Source organism: Eubalaena glacialis, chromosome 2 (assembly GCF_028564815.1).
Source record: "Eubalaena glacialis isolate mEubGla1 chromosome 2, mEubGla1.1.hap2.+ XY, whole genome shotgun sequence".
Lineage (NCBI taxonomy): Eukaryota > Metazoa > Chordata > Mammalia > Artiodactyla > Balaenidae > Eubalaena > Eubalaena glacialis.
In genome coordinates, this window is record NC_083717.1 from 7,748,137 (window position 1) to 7,769,052 (window position 20,916).

General features: G+C 42.5%; 1 protein-coding gene across 1 annotated transcript in view; it reads left to right on the forward strand.

The window, feature by feature from the left end:
* FAM107B (family with sequence similarity 107 member B) overlaps window positions 1-20,916 on the forward strand; it is a 221,314-nt gene that overhangs the window by 84,857 nt on the left and 115,541 nt on the right. The window contains exon 2 of the mRNA XM_061178237.1: window positions 488-548. Within this exon, the coding sequence (XP_061034220.1) occupies window positions 488-548 (61 nt within the window). The remainder of the gene's footprint in view (window positions 1-487; window positions 549-20,916) is intronic.

Consider the following 20,916-nt stretch of genomic DNA (forward strand, 5'->3'; position numbering starts at 1 on the left):
AAGAATGTGTTTGCTCACCTTCCCAGAGATAAAAATAACTGTGAGCCGGGATAGAATTTTCTAAGGCACACGAAATCAGCTTTTTCAATTGTGAAAAAGGAAACATAATTCTCTTCGTTGCATCATATGTACTTGCAGAAATTTTCTCTCACAGAGAAACCCACCACCACTGTGTTTAAGTAACTGATGTCCCCAAATGTATTAGTCACAGAGAACACCTGGGTTGTACAATTCCAGGGGCAACAGGCAGACGCTTCCACGTGAATGGCACCGTGGAGTTTATAACCCAGCACCCACGTAGTTATTCTACTCAGTAGCTATTGTTGAATTTGTTGCTTCTCTGAAGCCTCAGTTCATAAGGGCGTGGTCTAGTTTTTTCAGAGCTTCATCTCATATTAATTCGTTGGTTTGCAAAAAGTGTTGCTGTAAATTAATGCATTGTTTTTCTTTTCTCCCTGTTTTTCTGGTCTGTGGGACTGGAATTCAGGAAGAAGAGGGATCCCCAAAAGAACCACAATGCCTCGGGTTGGAACGGAAGATGGCAGCAGGTAGAGTCCATTCAGGGCAGCGCCTCCTTTTCTGGGTTGCTATTGTTGACAGCAAGGCTCGCAGAATCCGAAAGCTCTGCAGATTGCAAAGGAAAATCTGTATGTTCCCAGTGATTGGAAACATGACTAGAAATGTCACTTGTGATGTATTCCAGGCACGACATCTGGACAATCTGGTCATGATGCAGAAAATAGCTTCTTTTCTTTTTCTTCTTCTTTCTTTTATTGATTTCAGTTCTTGCTGAACAAATACTTGCAATGAAGTAGATGACGATAATGATGAAGAAATTTCAAATTCAGTAATACTAAAATAAGTAGTGTAGTTTTTTACTGGAGTATTTATGATTATCTTGGAAAATGCTATCTAGATGCATTTGCTGGGTTTTTTTATGTTAGTGTATAGTTAAATATGCAGCTTTGCTAAAGCTATTTACCCCAGAATAGGACTTCGATTAAGATAATATGGAAAGAAACAAATCATGAGTTTATAACTTAGCTTCTGCTTATGATTGGTAATGATAATGAGATGTAATGGTCATAAAAATAAACATTAGTTGAATGGACCTCATAATAATGAAAGCTAAATCTTAATACTCTCAGCTTCTATTTTCCAATGGTTTTAATTTGGTGTTTTATATGATGAGGGGTTAGAAGAGGGCTCCAGATGTGTTTGCTCCTCATAGAGGGTCATGGTCTTGTAATTTAATGAAAATCAGGGAGCAGAATTAAGAAAATAAAAATGGTAACAAAAAGAATACGCACAGTGAGGGGGGAGAGTTGGCACCCTGCTCTGATTTACATGGAGGAGAGACAATTAGCAATTAACCAGCTCCAGCATCTCCCTCTACAGCCCTCCCAAGTGTCTACCCTCACCAGTAACAGACATTGCTTTAGTTTCAGGCCTCTTCTGATTCTATCCCCTTGCAGATCTTTGCATGACTGGCTCCTTCTCTTCAAGTAGTTCTCAGCTGAAATGTACAGTCCCAGAAGCTACCTTGTCATTCCTTGAAATCACTCTTCATCCCATTGCCCGTTTTTATTTTTTCCATAACATTTATTAGGATCCCAAATCATCTTTCTGTTGATTGGTTTCTTTACTTATTGTCCTCTCAAGAGATTGTGGCCTAGGAGTTGGGTCTGGAAGGATAGATATGAAGTCCATTTGTGAAGAGAGACACATTAGCTGGTGTGTTTATAAAGTGAAAACCAAATACTGTAAGTTGAATCCAAAGTGATATCTATTTGGAGTTCTGCCCATTTTTTGGCTGATGACCTGATCCTTTGGCATCTGTCACCTTATCCTGAGGTCTATAATTTATATTTGCAGGGGCCACCCAGGGGACAATGACGGGTTAATTGGGAGTATATTGAAATTTTACCACCATCGTTACCTGTCCTTTGAGCTCTAATAATTCAGCATCTATGTACGTTTGAGGTTTTGTTTAATGTGACCTGCCTGTAAAAGACAGAACCCTAATGCCTACTCAGAATCAGGTAGCATCCCCCCTTGACTTTATGGGTCATGTAGCTGAGCAGGTAGAGTAGCCCATTTGTAACAAGTCCCTTTCAATGTGATACAGCATGGGCTGCTGTCAGCTGGTGCTCCATTTCAGCAAGACCAGCGCCGGGAAGTTGCATTAGATGGCTGAGGCTTACCTTTACCTCCAGCCTGCCCTGCTGGTGCCCTGCACCCGCTCAGTGGGGCTCCTCCTCACTACCTCATCCCCCAGTTTCTCTACCTTCAGAAGGACCTGCAGTCAGGCTCATACACCTCGGTGCACGTTAATTCACATCACTGTGTTGCTTCTTGTTCAGCCTGTTGGTGTTTTAAGCCACACATCTACCTGTGGAATGAAAAAAATGTGGTGGCTGTTAAAGGGATTTTAAACACCAGCAAACAATTAAAGAAGAGGGGCATTTCTGGCTACAACCGCAATGCCTGGTTAGACGCTTTCTCAACCGGAGCATTGGATGGCCCTGAGTTATGGGGCCACGCAACGAAGATTCCATCAGACTGTGTGTTCCTTCGGAGCAGGGATTATGTCTGTTTACAAGTGAGGCTAGATCCTTTATCGAAAGGCGCCATTTTCAAGAATTATTATATCCTTCTGACACAACATTCAAGGCAAAAGTAAAGAAGAGGATGGGAAGCTAAACTGGGGTTAAGCTTATCACTCTGCACAGAGACAAGGAAGAATGAAGTAATGGACCCATGAAAAATGGTGATGAGATGGAGGTATTATGGTGAAGAGGTTTCCATATACTTAAGAGATCCTTTGATGCGGCCATGATGTTGCTCATATAATAGAGAAAAAAAAAAAACAGAGATGCTTTACTGGTAGTGACAAGGAGGAGGCTGTAATTCCAACCAGGGAGAACTCTACGTCAGCAAGAAGGCACAGTTAGAAGCCTGACAATGTGACCCAATAAGCCAGCTATTGCCAGGTGCTGAGGACAGGGAAAGAACTAGTCTACACGTTCTCACCTGGGTGTATGCCTTGTTTCTAAGCAGCTACTGTATCAGAGTTGTCAGATTTTTGGTCTGCGTGGCTCAGGCCCCCCTCTCTCTCAGGTCCTTCTTTCCCTGGATTATTGCTCTTTCCGTTTTGCTTCTCCATGGAATGTGCTCCTTTCCCAGAGCCGCCTGTGATTGCTCTGACTTTTTACCGTAGGGGAGAAATTATATGATCAGCCTTCATTTAATCTCTTTTTATTCCACTGAAAGGCCCTTGGAACAAGGCAAGAATCACACATACATACGACAGCTTATAAAAGGCATCGATATTGAATAAGATTAAAACTGAACATTACTTTTCTTAGTACAGAGACTCAGGTTTATAGCTGACAGAAAAAAACAACAGATCTTGCTTAGGCTAGTCTTATTTGTAGCCAAAGGAATAGATATTACGTAGTACCAGTTTTCTAGAAAGAGGGAGATGCGCAACTTTTCAGAGGTGGCCCATCATATCTTAATTAATTAATTCATTCATTCCCTTGTGGGTAATGAGACCAATCAATGGGACAGCTATGCTTTCTTGAGATAATTCTTGTTAAAAATTAATTGCATCCTTTCTGATGGCTATGTTCCCCCCCCCCGCCAAAAAAAAAAGTAATATGTGTTTAAAAAATGTTGGCTCTATCTTGCCACGTCTCTTGCCATGCATTGCTTTAGAAGCAAGCCAAGTACTTTCGAATGCTGAAACAATTTTAAATGTGTTTAAAATCCAGGAAGACTTTGTGGAATCCTTCTTATTATCTTTTAGTTTGCATTCACCCTGTGCTGTTAGGGCCCCAAGATTGCAACACTTTGTTCACAAGAGGCGAGAAACCGTTTTATGACTGTCAAAGAATTTCATCTGAATGTTCTCCTTTTGCTAAAGGTCACCGAGGGCCGAATGGGCCCAGCACATTTTCAGAGGTGGCTGTCTGTGTCACCTGCACATAGTCAAATTTTCATTTCCTGTGGTTTGTAGGTTATTCAAGTGTAAAGTAACGAACCCCAAACGGTTAAAGTTCTTTAACTAAAAATGGATGCGATGAGGGAAAAATATAAGTATTTTTGTAACCTTGCTGGGGAAGTGAGACCAGGGTTCCTCTCTGCAGCTTCTTAAGCAACGTGACATTACTGTGTGTGTGAGGCTGGGCCCCCGAGGAGACTCAGAAGTCAGGCTTTCCGGCTGAGAGCCCTGGGAGGTGACGAAAATGAGACCGAGTCTCTGATAATTCAGACAAAATGTCTGCTTTTACTTTCACGTCATAGTAGAACAGTCCAAATGAGGCTTCTGCCCCAGCCAACTGTATTTCAGTCAAACTCCATTCTGATGGCGCCAAAAAGTTATCTTCCTTACTGATCTTTCTGAGGCTCCAGCCAATGAATAGAAAATTGTTCAGGCAGGGAAGTTAGAAAACAGGAGGGTGGTGCACCTCCTTTATCCTGAATTTCCTTTCTTTCCATTCTCTGAAACTTGGAACAGATCATCTGAGGATTCCTGGGAGGCCTTTTGTTAGAGAAAATGCTACTGGGGGTTGTAGATGACTTTCAGCAAAGTCCTGATCATTAAACTCCTTTATGGGACTTTGCTACCGTACTTTTATCTTAGTCTAAGGAATCCCGCTATAACTGTGTCTACTTCAAATAATAGTGATTAGATGTTCACTATCACATACATTCTTCTGAAGCAATGATGGCAGCGACCTGCTTGCTGCTGGAGGTCCATCAAAGGAACAAAGTCTTCTGAGGGTGACACATTCCCTATTCCGAGAACTAAAACACCACTGGACAGGAGGCCACGGGCTCTAACATATATTCGTAGAGAGGAAGATGTTTCTAGAATTTACTTACAGATTCTGCATTATCAGGGTCAGTAGAAAAAAGTCTTTTTTTTTTTGCCTGGATTTTCTTCACCTGTGAAGTCAGTTGGACTTGCCCTAGAATCCGAGGAGATGTTTCTCTGGTGACTGGGGTGGGAGGATGGGGCTGGGGGTATTGTTTGCCTCTGGCAGGAGAGGGTGGCCAGCCAGGGAAGGCTTCATGTCTGCGGTGATGGGAGACTTCCTGGCCTGCCTATTAAAATATGTCAGTCGGCTCCCAGCACACTACCTTTCGCATGGAGAAGGTGTCAGATGGAGGAAATCGGGTTTCCAAGATCTCAGCGCTCTCCTAGGCAAAACGCTCCTAAGTGATGGTACCACCCACAGCTCTGAAACCACAGCATCCGTCCTCCTCAGCATCACTCAGAGAGCTCTTGGCTTTTTCTCCTCTCCCCATGGGCAGAGAGCTAATCGTTTCCAGATCTTTTATTTAGGAAATTCAACAGACTGCTTATTGTATGTAAATGGGAAAATACAAGTTTAAAGAAAATGAGGGTTTGCTTTAGTCCTCTGTGTTCAAGGTACACCTGATGCATTGTTGATTGATGGGCACCTGTGCCTTGAGGAGAAGCAGAAATGCACCTGCACAGCTGATGGTTGGTTTTGACCCTGTGCGCATGTGCGCGGTGAGACACCTCGCCAGCTTTGTCTTGTACTACTCTCCATCGGATCCTATGTCCCCTTAGCACAGTGGACATGCAGGCAGAGAGCTTTCCAGAAGTTCATCCAGGTCATAACGTCAATCGGTTACCAGGAATGAAATCTTCAGTGCGGTAATACTTGGAACAGAATTGCCTAGTGTGTGTGTGTGTGTGTGTGTGTGTGTGTGTGTGTCACAAGATGTGTTTCTACCCTATTTCACTTTCTTTATTTTGTTGTTTGGTTAAAATGTGTTATTGGGTCTTCGTAAGAACCCCTTAGAGGACAAAGAATTGGGAAGGTGACATTAATATACAAAAGCAGCAATGATTAAAGTAGCACGTGCATTAAATAAATCAAACTGTACAGCGATGATCTTTAAAGGTTTCCATCCTGGGGGAATCTCTCTACCCCCTTCCCACTTCTCACTTCCTTTCCCCGCACATGAATAAGAAGATGGCACTTGTGTTGCATGCAATGTATTTGGATGCCCACCCAGCTCTCTCCTGGGAGTGTACCTTCCCTCCTGTTCTCAGGATATGCAGAGTGGAAAAATGACTATCTAGAAATTCCAGCTGATTATTGTCACAAAGGCTCTGAGGAGAGAAAACGTGAAGTTTTTACATCTCACAGATTGTTGTTTTCGTTGTTTTCGTTGCTGTTTACCCATGTTTCTCTGCAAACATTTCAGTGAAGTGGCATTTTTGGTCCTGGGGGCCCTGAAGTCAGCTGCTTTATTTCCTTGCTCTCCCTACACTCCAGTTCAACTTGGCTCCATGGCAGCCGTACTTTGCTACACGCTTCAGTGATTCCTGGTGGATTGGCCACTGTTCCCGAATTTGTATATTGAAGGGGGCACAGGGCCAAGCAACATGGTTGAAAAGACAGTAAGGGACTTGTCCTACAGCTGCTTTTGTGCAGCACTTTATGTAATACTGGGAAAATGTGATTGTCCGTATCAAATACCGGGGAGGCGGGATGGATGAAGTTGGGGGTGCGCCCTGTCTCCCACCTTCCACTTCAGCGCGCACCTGCCCCACCTCCGGCACCTGCAGGTCTCTGCCTGAGGCTTTCTCTTCCAGAACCTGCTCTAAGACCCCTCAGGAGTAGCCCTCGAGCAATCACTGATGGGACTTGATGAACCGATACTTCTGCTCTCTGGGCCCTTGGGGAGCACAGCTGGGGAGCACGGACTACGCCGGCTCCCAGGGTTGCCCCACGGAGTCAAGCCCCAGTCACCCCCGGAAGTAGCTGGCTGGATAAAGCCCCGTGCCGGCTGCCCCCCTCCCATCTCTGCACCCCACTCCCCTCCTGGTGTATCCTCCACCTCCCGCGTAAACCAGGGGAATCCGAACTGAGAGAGGGTCCCTTGACAGTCCCTGCACTGAACTCATCATAACATATTTAAAAGCATCCATGAGCCTGGTTGAAATCTCAAAAAAGAAAACCTTTCAAAAAAAATTTTTTTTAAATACCTAAATGCAAAATAGCTGCTTTGATTACTACCTTATTAACTGGTCAAAATGGTGGCATAGCCAAGCTTCTTAAAATTCTCTTTTTCTTACTGCAGCCCTCCATCCTTCCCTGTCCACTGGGGAATGGTTAAGGATTAGTAAGAAGGAATGAGAATTTTCCATCTTGAAGTTGACTGTCACCAAGCATATTTGCTTAGGTACTGCCATAGTTTGATTCATTTTGAACATGCTTGATTTGAGTCTCAGAGTGGATTTGAATCATTTATTTCTGAGCCCCAAACAGGGGCCCTCACGTTCAGCTTAGTTACTGATTGGATCCATGTGAACAAGTATAATCATCTACCCTGTTTTGAACCTGGTTAAAAACAAACAGCTTAGGAAAGAACACCTCTGGTTCCTTCTCCTTCATCACGGAGAGATGATGGGAGAAGGAGACAATCAAACATGATAGTAAAATGTTAATGAACAACTTTCTCAAACAAACTATAGCCGAGAGCTGATATTCAGTCTATGAGCTACACAGATATTCAGAAACAGTGAGTAATTCCGAACTCCTGCAAGTTGATTTTAACTGCTTATGGCTGACGTTACAAACAGGGCCAACTCAGCTTATAGATGTGTTTTGTTTGGCCCACAGTCTTTAAAATTTTTTTTCAATCGGTTGTCAATGTTTAAAAAGTGGAAAATTTCATGTAAAAATCTAGGTTCTGATTTCTCTCAAAAAATTTGGCCAGAAACTGGCCAAACCAGGCCTGCATCCTTAAGTGATAAAAAAAAATTAGCTGGGGTTGCGTCCTCTAGATGTTCCCTCCCCATCCTGCCTGTGGTTTGAGGAGCAGGTAAGATGATGCAGGGGCTGTTGCTATGGAAACAGGAAGGCATGCTCTTCAAGCTGACGAGCACCTACCTCGGCCAGTGATCTTTACACAGTTCTCTGAAGTTCCCCGCAGTGATGGTTTCTTCTTTGTAAGAGGCTAACACTACACTCTTCAGAGGCTTCTCATGATTTCAGGAATGGAGGATTACAAACACTTGGCAGCTATGCAGGGTACCACCAGGAGAAGGAACCATGTAACGGATGGGTGCGGCTGAGCCGCTAGAAGTGTATTCCAGCTCACACCTTGACGACACGTGACATTGGAGGACTTGGGGTCACCTAAGGGGCCACAGTCTTCTCCTCTGGGTCATCCTTTCGTGGGAACTGAGGAGCCACAATGTTCTCACTGAGAGGGTTGCAGCCAACGACTTCTGTTTCTGAGCCTCTGCTCAGCAAGCCTGCTGTAAGATCCCCTTTGTGAGCATTTGCCCATCTGGCTGTGTGCCTGGCACCTTGTACATGGATTTTGATCAAGCATGACTCCTGTGTGTATAGTAATCATGGAAATTTCCAGCTTTCCTATCCAAGGAGAAGTTGACCAAAGGGACAAATTGCCCTTGGCTTTTTTCAAGCTATAGAAGCAGAAAAGATCAAGGACTCAAAAAGTCAGGGTTTCGCAAAGACCCAATTCTAGTATTTGGCCATCACTGTGAACACTGGGGCATCCATGCATTTGGTCACATAGTTCATCTGTCTGTGTGTTCAGCAAGGGTGTATGGAACCTGCTGCTATGCTGGGTACTGAGATAGGGCCTGAAGTCTTGCCTTCTTGCTTTTTTGTTCACCTGGAACCAGTTACTACCCTCAACCCTAGTAGCCATGTTTCCAGAAGTTCATGCTTTGCCATTTTTTTCTGTGCATGGACTCTTCTCATAGCTGCCCTGCTCTAAGGGGTTCACAGTATGTAGTTCCTTCCGACAATTTGAAAAGGCTTCAGGAAAATGGATAATTGTATCACTTCCTTCAGGTGACTACAACTTTCTCTGTTCTTTACCTCTTACAACCGACTGATTTTATCCTTAGTTAATCTGGTCCAGCTGCCATGTTTGATTTTCGCATATTCATGATCACATCATCTGAATTGTTCTTTTCTAACAATTGAATATAAAACATCTGGTAACCATGCCGACCTGGTACTTAACAATAACACCAGCTAACATTTATTACGTACTTGCAATTCATTAGGGACCTTGCTAAGTGCTTTACATGGATTGCTTATTTGATCCTCTTAACAGCGCTATGGAATTGGTACTATATTATTCCCACTATGCAGATAAGGGAACTCAAGTTTAAAGAGTTCATTTATCCCAACACAAGTCTGGTTGAGTCCAAAGTCCTACCCTCTTAGCCATTTCAGCAACTCTGCAAATACCAAATGTCTTCTGGACAGAGTTAAGAATTTCTGAGCAGTACCATATGAGAGGGTTGATTTTATATCCTTCTGATTTGAGCAAGTTTATCAGCAGGGATCTTAGCTCGGGTGCCCTTTAGAAAGGTTAACCTTCCCGGTTTCTTGTAAGGAGGGAGAGCCGGGGTAGGACAAGTTCTTGGAATTTGCCCTGGGCATATAAAGTCATGCTTTGATGGAGATGAAGTGAAGAAATGAGAGTCTTTACCTTTTTTTTTTTTTTTTAAAGTTTGGTGAAGTTGAGACTCTATGTTCTATTTTTTTAATTAATTCATTCATTTTATTTATTTATTTTTGGCTGCGTTAGGTCTTTGTTGCTGCGTGCGGGCTTTAGTTGCGGCGAGCGGGGGCTACTCTTCGTTGTGGTGTGCGGGCTTCTCATTGCGGTGGCTTCTCTTGTTGCAGAGCACGGGCTCTAGGCGCGCGGGCTCAGTAGTTGTGGCATGCGGGCTCAGTAGTTGTGGCTCGCAGGCTCTAGAGCGCAGCCTCAGTAGTTGTGGCGCACGAGCTTAGTTGCTCCGCGGCATGTGGGATCTTCCCGGACCAGGGCTCGAACCTGTGTCCCCTGCATTGGCAGGTGGATTATTAACCACTGTGCCACCAGGGAAGTCCCAAGTATCTGTGTTTTAAATCTACTTCACTCTATTGGGACATTAGATTTAAATCTGGTAGAATCAAAAATAATAATAAACTTCCCTAAAACTTGGTTCTTGTATCCAGTTGTATGATTTCTGTTTATGGTGTCACTGTCCACTTTGGTTTCAAGCTTCAAGGCCATGTTTGACTCCTTCTTTCTACGTAACCTCTGTATCATTCTTGTTGAGTTCCTTTGCCACGTTTCTCATATCTATTCCAACTTTTTCAGTCTTGCTGTTACACTCCATTTTGGGTCATTATTCCCTCATGTCCAAACTATTTTAATAGTTTCCTAACAGGTCTCTGTGCATCCAGATTTCACCTGCTCTTATACATCCTACACACCACTGACAGAGTATCTATTCATCTATTAAAATCACACCTAGGCTTGAAGGTCCAAGTTCAATTCTATAGTCTTGATGGAATAATGGAGGACATACCAAGAAGTAATCTCACCAAGACCTCCCTTATGGCCCATGATTTACAATCATGTGTGGACATGTCTTACCCCTGCCAGTTGTTTATACAATACTTATATTCTCTTCTCCAGCCACAGGATCTGATATTGTTGGATGCAATTTTAGGCCCAGCTGTAAAACTATATTTCCCAGCCTCCTTACAGACAGGGCTGGCCAATGATATATAAGCTAAGTTGTCAGGAGATGTCTTAATTTGGTTCTTCCACAAGTAGATCCCAATGCAAGGATTCTAGCACAGATTGTTTGGAGGAGATCTTGGGAAGCACTAGTAGTGGAGGGAGGAAGCTAAACAGCACAGGGCAGGTGGCCAACCAAAGGTTGGTTATTAAGAAAACAATCACTGTTGGTGAGTGGAGTTTCATCTTCCAGGGAACCGTGGGATGCAGTTAGGTGCTGGCCGTTTCAAGTTGGGACCAGTGTGCTCTGAAGATGGTAAGAGCGAGGGAATATGGCTGGCTTTTATTTTTAATAGACCTCATTTCTTTTAGAGTCGTTTTCAGTTGACAGCAAAATTGAGTGAAAGGTACAGAGATTTCCCATATTCTCCCTGCCCCCAAACCTGCATAGCCTTCCTCATGATCAACACCACTCACCAAACTGGGGCATTTGTTGCAATTGATAAACCTACTTTCAAACATCATAATCACCCATAGTTTACATTAGGGTTCGTTCTTGGAATTGTACATTCAGTGGGTTTAGACAAATGTATAATGACATGTATCCATCATTAAAATATCACAGAGTATTTTCGTTGCCCTGAAAAATCCTCTGTGCTCCATCTATGCATCCCTCTCCACTCCCCAACCCCTAGCAACCATGAGCTTTTACTCTCTCCCTAGTTTGGCCTTTTTCGGAAGGTCATAGAGTTGGAATCATACAGCATGTACCCTTTTCAGATTGGCTTCTTTCACTTCGTAATAATGCAGTTGTTTCCTCTGTGTCTTTTCACGGCTTGATAGCTCATTTCTTTTTATCACTAAATAATATTCCATTGCCTGGATGTATCACAGTTTATTCATTCACTGAAGGGCATCTTGGTTGCTTCCAAGTTTTGGCAATTATGAAATAAACTGCAGTAGACATCTGTGTGCAGGTTTTTGTGTGGACAAAGTCGGTGCGTAAGTTTTCACCTTATGCACAATTGCTCAATCCTATGCTAAGAGTGTATTTTGTTTTGTAAAAAAACCGCCAAACTGTCTTCCAAGCTGTACCATTTTGTATTCCCGCCAGCAATGAATGAAATTGCGTGTTGGTCCACATCCTTGCCAGAATTTAGTGCTGTCAGTGTTTCGGATTTTGGCCACTCTAGTAGGTGTGTAGAGGTATCTCGTTGTTTTTTGACTGGGTTGTTTTTATTTTTTAAATAACATTTAAATTTTCACTATGAGTATATATTATTAAAAATTTAGTCATGTAGTAAAATGGGAAAAAGCTAATGATTTAATGTGAAGTGAAAAACGGAGGATATAAAATTATTTACCATAATTACAACTACAAAACACAAAAACCGATGCATAGCTTGCAGAGCTTTACAAAATGGAGAGAAAGGAAACAGAATGCTCACAGTAGTTGTTTACCTTTATAGTCCTAGCTTCTAGCACCATAAGTATGCAATAAAAATTTTCATGGTTCTTAAATACATATTGGAATTAGGGATGAATTAATCTATTTTCCAAGTTTGCCATAATGAGATGCTACAAGTTTTGTAATGAAAAAAAGTAACTGTATACAAATAAGGCTGATTTCACAACCCCCAAAACAATAACATAAGGGAAGGGGCTTTAATGTTGTTCATGAAAAGACTTCAAGTGTAGCATCTACTACCACGGGGCTTCCGGAAATCTCCCTCAAGAGAGCACACCCTTCCTTCTTCCTGTTTGGAACAGTGATGGGTAATCATGGTGGCCATCTTGGACCACGTGGCGACTTTGAGGATGAAGCCACATGTTAAGGATAGTGGGGATAAAACACAGGAGAGGCCTTGGTCTCTGGGGCTCAATACCAACTCTGGACCTTTCTTTTATGTGTAAGAACCAGAAAGTAAAACCTTCTATCTCATATACACCACTGTTATTTTTCTTACTGTCCTTTGTAGCCAAACCTAATTGTCACTCGTGTTACTCTTACAAGACCAGGAAGCTTCTTGAGGGGAGGATGGTATCTGTGCATCTTTGTCCTCATCCTAGCACTCGGCACAGTGTGTGTAGAACCAAATCCTCAGTAACTCTTTGTGAAATGAAGGAATAGAATTCAAGGAACTTGGAGAACTGAGTGCAAAGCGTTATGTGGGAGAATGCGGGCATCTGAAAATGAGTGAAACGTGCTCTCTGCTCTCAAGGAACTGATAGTAAAATCGTGTGTACACGTGTGTGTTTGTGTGTGTGTGTGGTCACTGTTTGCATCTGACACATCGGGGTAGATAAACGTGGGAAGGGGGTCAGCCCTCTGTCTCTTTGAATAAAAACAAGATGTCCATTCACTTCTTGTTCTCTCCTGGCACCCTTGGCTCTTCAGCACCTGCTGGAAAAGCCAGGCCTTGCCTGGTGTTACTGTGACGTCTGAGCTTGGAGAGCTGTTTCCTTTCCTTCGAAGCCTGAGAAGGATTATTCTAGTGATATGTGAATAGCTGTGTGTGAGCGCACAGGAAGTGGTTCCCTAGCAACAGGAACCTCCGACTGCCTCTGAGCCTCAGCGCTTTCCCTGCCTTTTGTTTTCTCTTCTCCGTCTCGCCTGTCAGCAAATGGCCAGAGTGACTGCACCTGCTCTGAATTAGGGGGGCCGTTCAACCCCAGCCGTTCGTTTTCTAAGTCAAAGGGCCCTGTTCCTCTTTTGGTGGAGCTTCCTCATGAGGTCTGGGGCCTGTTTTGCTCCTGGTCAGACCATAATTACCTCAGATCTCACTTCCTCTTTTGTCTTTCAGATGTTGACCAGAAATGGAAAATTCTGAGGTGCCTGAGGAAAAATTTGAGTTTTTATGAAAATAATACTAGTTTTTGCACATTATTTCAAATGACCTAGATTTCTTAAGGAAAAGTTTAGTAGACTTTTTTTCCCCTGAAGAGTTCATTTTCACCCCATCCTTAACTTTGTTTTTCCACAGAAGCCAAATTCTTCATTCCTTATATAGGTCAGCATGTCAATAGGAGGTTGAATGCCCAAGATGGCTGGGGAAATAATAAAGTATCTTCTTACAACACTGCCTCAGTCTAGCAAAATACTAAGTTCTAGAAAGAGTCATCCTTACTGGGGGCATTGATCCTCTTCCTGTTGGGGCCCCAGAGCCCTATTTTAGAAAGTGTAAATCTGTACAGACTGTAGCACATAGCCAGAGCATGGCTTCAGAATTCGCTGACTGGAAATGCCTTGCTTCATCTTTGAATAGTAACCTGTGTGAGAACAGCGATCTTAGAGAAGATGGTCATACATCTTTACCTACCAATTGGCTGGTATCAATTGGTAACATTGACTATCTGGCTCAAACTTCTGGCAACAGGCAGCTAATTATAATTGAGCCTAACAGCCCCTAGAATTCTTGTCATCTATAGCTTTTAAAATATTTTCATTCACTTATTCGTTTAACCAACAGATATTTCTAATTGAGGGTCTCCTATATGTGTCTACAGACCGCGGTGTGTCTTGTGGGAAAAACATGTCTGTAACCTTGGGGGGGCGTTGTCAATTTGACAGAGGAAGTAAGACACGTACCCAAGTAACTATCAAGCAAGATCATAACCTAAACAGAGATAAAACCATACAATTATAGACGTTCTCTTTGACTCTTCCCATGAGAGAGCAGTGGTGGAGACAGGGCGAACCCACCTTTCTGGGTGATCAAGTAGAATGATTGTGAGTGAAGAGAGCTGAGAAGTTACATCTGTTCTGTAGACAAACAGAGGACTTAGTCTCCAAGACGATTCATCTAGCTCTTTTGATTAAACTTACGTTTATTAAAACAACAAAATGAAACAGCAAAACCCCGCTGTGTTATGATATTCTGTTTCCATCCAAATGGTCTATTTTTAATCAGTGTTAAGAGCCTGACATATGTCCTCCAAAGTGGCATAAAACAGAAACCAGGAAGAGAATTTATCTGGGATCTGGGAAAAGTAAAACATAAACCCTAGCTTAGGGGAAATTTGAAAGGCCACTGTTTATCTTATTTTCCTCCCAGGCAGTATTTTCCACTAATAAATGAGAGAGAAAGAAAAATGCATCTCAGTAGCCAAACCCTCTGGGAGCCAGGCTTTCTCGTTAATAGCCATATCCCCTACGAGCTGAGTCTATCCAGGGTAGACTGTGTGCATGGTCACGGCCATGGTCATGGTTAACCAGGAAAAACGAGTTATAAATCACTGGAGATGTGGGAAAGGAAACACCACCCAAAGGCAGACAGCCACAGTGTGTTCTTTCTTGGGCTGGCTGAGAATAAAGGGGAGCAGACATCTAAAAGCCATTCTTAATATAGCCAGGTGACAAGCCATTGGGGATCATTTCTGACTTTTAAAGAAAGAGCCACTGCCTTCTGTGGAACTGACATTTATTAAAGACGTATAAAGTGGAGAATGCGAGACAGACCATAAGGGAGCCTTTTGTAGCCAGAAAAGTGCTTTGCACCCTAGGGCAGAAAGGACAAAATGCTCCCAGTCATGGAAAGTACAGAATTCCCCAGGGACGTGTCCTGAGTCCCAAGGCTGGGGCTCTGCTGTAACTAAGTGATCCCTAGGGCAGAGTTCTCTCTCCCCACCACACTCAGGATCTTCAATTTTGAACCTAATTGCTTATAAGAAGATCTTGGCTGATTATTATTTTTAGGATGTTGTAAACAGATTCCCCATGACTTTTTTTTTTTTAATTAATTAATTTATTTATTTATTTATTTCTGGCTGTGTTGGGTCTTCGTTTCTGTGCGAGGGCTTTCTCTAGTTGTGGCCAGCAGGGGCCACTCTTCATCGCGGTGCGCGAGCCTCTCACTGTCGCGGCCTCTCTTGTTGCGGAACACAGGCTCCAGACGCACAGGCTCAGCAGTCGCGGCTCACGGGCCCAGTTGCTCCGCGGCATGTGGGATCTTCCCAGACCAGGACTCGAACCCGTGTCCCCTACATTGGCAGGCAGATTCTCAACCACTGCGCCACCAGGGAAGCCCCCCCCATGACTTTTGATGAGTACGTACCAGGCTGTATTAGTCAGGGTTCTCCAGAGAAACAGAATCAATAGGATGTGTATATACATTTAAGATTCTTTTAATCTTAAAATTTTTATTTATTTATTATTTTTTAAAAGTTGAAGTATAGTTGAGTTACAATGCTTCAGGGGTACAGCAGGGTGATTCAGTTATACATATATATATTTTCATATAAAATATATGAAAATAATTTTTAGATACATATGGGGAGGAGAGACAGAGAGAGAGGGGTTTATGATAAGGAACTGGCTTGTGTAACTTTGGAGGTGGTCAAGACCCAGGATCTGAAGATCTGCAGATATGGGAGAGGCCAGTCCAAAGGCCAGCAGCCTCGAGACCCAGGAAGAGCTGATGTTTCAGTTTGAGTCCAAAGGCAGGAAAAATTCTCTCTTACTCTGGGGAGGATCAGTCTTTTTGTTCTATTTATGGCTTCAGCTGATTAGACAAGGCCCACCCACATTCAAGAGGGCAATCTGCTTTACTCATCCTACTGATTTAAATGTGAATCTCATCTAAAAACCCTCACAGAGACACCCAGAATAGAGTTTGGCCAAATATCTGGGCAACCCATGGCTCAGTCAAGTTGATATATAATTAATCTCTGACAGGCTTTGCCTCCTATGCCCATTCAAACAAAGTGAGGAAATTAATATTTATTGAGCTCCTACTAGACCAGACACTCTATGTTTGTCTCTTTTTATAAATAAGGGGTAGGGGACTTCCCTGGCAGTCCAGGGGTTAAGCCTTCGCCTTCCAATGCAGGGGGTGCGGGTTTGATCTCTGGTCGGGGAGCTAAGATCCCACATGCCTTGTGGCCAAAAAACCAAAACATAAAACAGAAGCAATAATGCGACAAATTCAATAAAGACATTAAAAATAAATAAATAAATAAATAAATAAATAAGGGGTAATTTATTGCCCACTTTATGTAGCTGGGCATGAAGATGACAAGACAGAGGATGTATATAAGAAAGACCTCTCCTGTCTGTCAAATAAGAAGCAACATTTCTTCAAAACACAAACTTATAGTTCAAAAAACAAACTTAAATAAAAGAGATCAGATTTGTGGTTACCTGAGGCGAGGGGTAGGGGCAGGGGGAATTGAATAAAGATGGTGAAAAAGTACAAACTTCCGGTTGTAAGATACTTAAGTACTAGGACTGTTGTGTACACTGTGATTAATATAATGAACACTGCTGTACATTATATATGAAAGCTGTCATGAGAGTAAACCCTTAGCATTCTCATCACAAGGAAAATATTTTTTCTTTTCTTTTCTGTCTATATAGGATGATGCATGGTCACTAAGCTTCTTGGGATCATCATATCATGATGTATGTCAGTCAAATCATTATGCTGTACCCCTTAAAGAGGTACAGTGTTAGGGCTTCCTTGGTGGCACAGTGGTTAAGAATCCACCTGCCAATGCAGGGGACATGGGTTCGAGCCCTGGTCCGGGAAGATCCCACATGCCACGGAGCAACTAAGCCCGTGCGCCACAACTACTGAGCCTGTGCTCTAGAGCCCACAAGCCACAACTACTGAAGCCCGTGTGCCTAGAGCCTGTGCTCCACAACAATAGAAGCGACCGCAATGAGAAGCCCATGCACCGCAACCAAGAGTAGCCCCTGCTCGCCGCAACTAGAGAAAGCCCACGCTCAGCAACGAAGACCCAGCACAACCAGAAAATAAATAAATAAATAAATAAAATAAAATAAAAAAAAGATGTACAGTGCTAGATGTCAATTACATCTCAATAAAACTGGGAAGAAGGAGGAGAAAGAGGAGGAGAAATTTTCTGCATTTTGTAGTAAATACAGCATACCAAAGCCTACATATGTTCAACATTCTTCATAATACTTTCACAATCATTTATTGAATTTGTCATTAAAATTCCTTGCAATAAAGTGGGACAGATATAATTGTCACTTTTCAGGTAAAGAAACTGAGTCACAGAGAAAATAAGCAACTTGCTTACGGTCACATGGAAAATTGGAAGCAAAACTAAGATGCAATGCTCTACTGGTTCAAATTTGGTCAGATCTCTGCTTTATTTCCAGGAGAACTAAAGCAGATGAGAATTTCCCTTAAGAGACGTGGATCCAAAGAGGGTTCACCTAGGATGTGGTAATGTGAGCAGTGAAGGCAAATAAAAAAGGGCAATCAAGTACCTCCTATAATTCTGGAGAAATCATTCACTCTTTCGACCAACACTTACTGAGAGGCAGTATGGTATTGAGACAGGCTGGGACCTGGGACCCTTTGCTGTAATGCTTGCACCTGGACAAACATCTCCTTAAGCAACAAAATGCAAAGAAACTATAAGGGACTAAAAATAACTGCATGTATGTGCAGTTGGGGCAAATTATGGACAAAAGATACAAAAAGACAAAAAAAACCCAACCGCCACTTCTGAAGAGCCGGGAGCAAAAGGTACTTCGCATGACCCCTGCACACAACACCACCAAAGGGGTGGGCAAAACACCTAAGCCAGCCCTCCAGCCCAATCCCTGGACACACCCCTTACCCTCACCCCATATAAGGAACCAACTCCCCCGAGCCTCTATTAACTACCATTCTACTTTTTTTTTTCAAGAAACTACAATTATTTTTATTGAAAAATGTGAAAGTGAAATATTATATTTATTGCATTTTTTAGCATCTTTATTGGAGTATAATTGCTTTACATTGTTGTGCTAGTTGCTGCTGTACAACAAAGTGAATCAGCTATACGTATACATATATCCCCATATCCCCTCCCTCTTGAGCCTCCCCCCCACCCACCCTATCCCACCCCTCTAGGTGGTCACAAAGCACCCAGCTGATCTCCCTGTGCTATGCGGCTGCTTCCCACTAGCTATCGATTTTACGTTTGGTAGTGTATATATGTCAATGCTACTCTCTCACTTTGTCCCAGCTTACCCTTCCCCTCCCTGTGTCCTCAAGTCCATTCTCATTCTACTTTTTATCTCTATAAAATTTTTTATTGAAGTATAGTTGATTTACAATGTGTTAGTTTGAGGTGTACAGCACAGTGATTCAGTTATATATATATTCTTTTTCAGATTCTTTTCCCTTATAGGTTATTACAGAATATTGAGTAGAGTTCCCTGTGCTATACAGTAGGTCCTTGTTGATTATCTATTTTGTATATAGTGGTGTATATATGTTAATCCCAAACTCCTTATTTATCCCTACCCTCCCTTTCCCCTTTGATAACCATAAGTTATTTGACTACCCTAGTCACCTCATATAAATGGAATCATACAATATTTGTCCTTTTGTGTCTGGCTTATTTCACTTAGCATAAGGTCCTCAAAGTTGATCTACATTGTAGCATGTGTCAGAGTTTCCTTCCTTTTAAAGGCTGAATAATATCTTATTGTATGTATCTACTACATTTTGTTTATCCATTCGTCTGTCAATGGACACTTGGGTTGTTTCCAACTTTTGACTACTGTGAATAATCCTGCTATGAACATGGGTGTACAAATATCTGTCAGGTCCCTGCTTTCATCTCCAGAAGTGGAATTGCTGGATCACACATTAAATCTATGTCTAATTTTTAGGAACCACTCATTTTCTGTTTTTAAAATTTTCTTGTTGTGCTGTGAGGCATGTGGGATCTTAGTCCCTGACCAGGGATCGAACCCACGTCCCCTGCAGTGGAAGCGCAGAGCCTTAACCACTGGACCGTCAGGGAAGTCCCTGGGAACCACTAATTTTCCACAGCAGCTGCACCATTTTACATTCTCAGTTAGCAGTGTACAAGGTTTCCATTTTCTCTACATCCTCACCAACACTTGTTCTTTTCCATTTTCCTGATAATAGCCATCCTAATGGGTGTAAAGCAGAAACTCATGTTTTGAGTAAAACAGTACTTTGCTGTGTAGGGCTGTCTTGTCCATCGTAGGAGGTAATATCCCTGTTACTCCAACTCACCCACTGGAGGACCACTGGTGGAGAATACTGATTTTTTTGTTTTTATAAATTATGAGCAACAGCTAAACTTTCTGTTGAGTTCTTTTAGCCTCAGCAGGGCTGCTTGAAGTCTAGCTGTGCAGGGAGAGTTTAAAGGTCAGCCCAGAGATGTGCGCAAAGTTTATGCTGAAAATTTGAGGCTCCCCTCTCTCCTCTTCTCCTTTCCCAGATTTCTCCCCCTCATTTTCTAGCTGACGTGGTTTCCCTGCCTCTGTCCTACGGTTCTTTAGCCCAGAAAGACTGCCGGTTTCTATTCAAGGTTTTGCCACTCTTCCCTCCCCGCCCCAAAGGAACCATCTGACTTTAGGCTAAAGGCTATACGAGTACGAAACTCAGCTGGTGCCACTTCTGTCCCAAATGTGGACACCCTTCTCCAGGTTTGACCTGCCTTTTGGTCACTCACCAAGCCTTCAGTAGTTGTTTTAGGATTTTATTTGAAGTTGACAGTTGTTTTCTGTGGAAGAGTTGATTCCACCATTACTGGAAGCTGAACCTTATCCCCTTTTTCAGGATCCACTCTCATCCTCTCCAAAAGCAGCCGGTGCTGCCGTGTGAATAAACCCAGGCTTGTCTGCCTATTTTCCAAATTTTGGACACCGAGCATATCTTTTGAAATCTTAAGAGCTAGTTTATATGATTTTTTTAAAAATCGATAATAATGTCTTAAAATTATAACTCAATTATAGAAGAAAAATCACAGCTCCCTTCACAGTGTTAAGGGGAAACTCTACAATGGCTTCACATGCCTTTGCTTCCAGGCACGTGAGTTGAGGTTTAGCCATTACAATTCATTTCATCTCTTCCCTAAACTGTATTTATGCTCCACAAAGTGGCTCTACGATTAACCGTAAATGTTCTAAATTTCTCACTATGTGGGACACAGGAGAAATACGAGGTTAATCCTGAGAAACAAATGTCTATTGGATCAATATTTTCTCTGGCTGCCTTGTGACGAAAAGTTGTCAGGTTTCAGATTGGAAAATTATAATTCTGAGATCTGGGGGTTAATAAGAGATTTGTCTGCCTTTCTCTATGTATTCATTTGCTTAACAAATATGTGTTAGATCCCCATCACCTGTTAATTAGTTTGTTTAATGAAAACTAATTTAATCATTTGTGGATTAGTGATTAGCTAGTGTGGTCATACATTTTTAAATTAAAAAAAATTTTAATACAGCAGGTTCTTATTAGTTATCCATTTTATACATATTAGTGTATACATGTCAATCCCAATCTCCCAGTTCATCACACCACCACCACTCGCCCCCGCCACTTTCCCCCCTTGGTGTCCGTACGTTTGTTCTCTACATCTGTGTCTCTA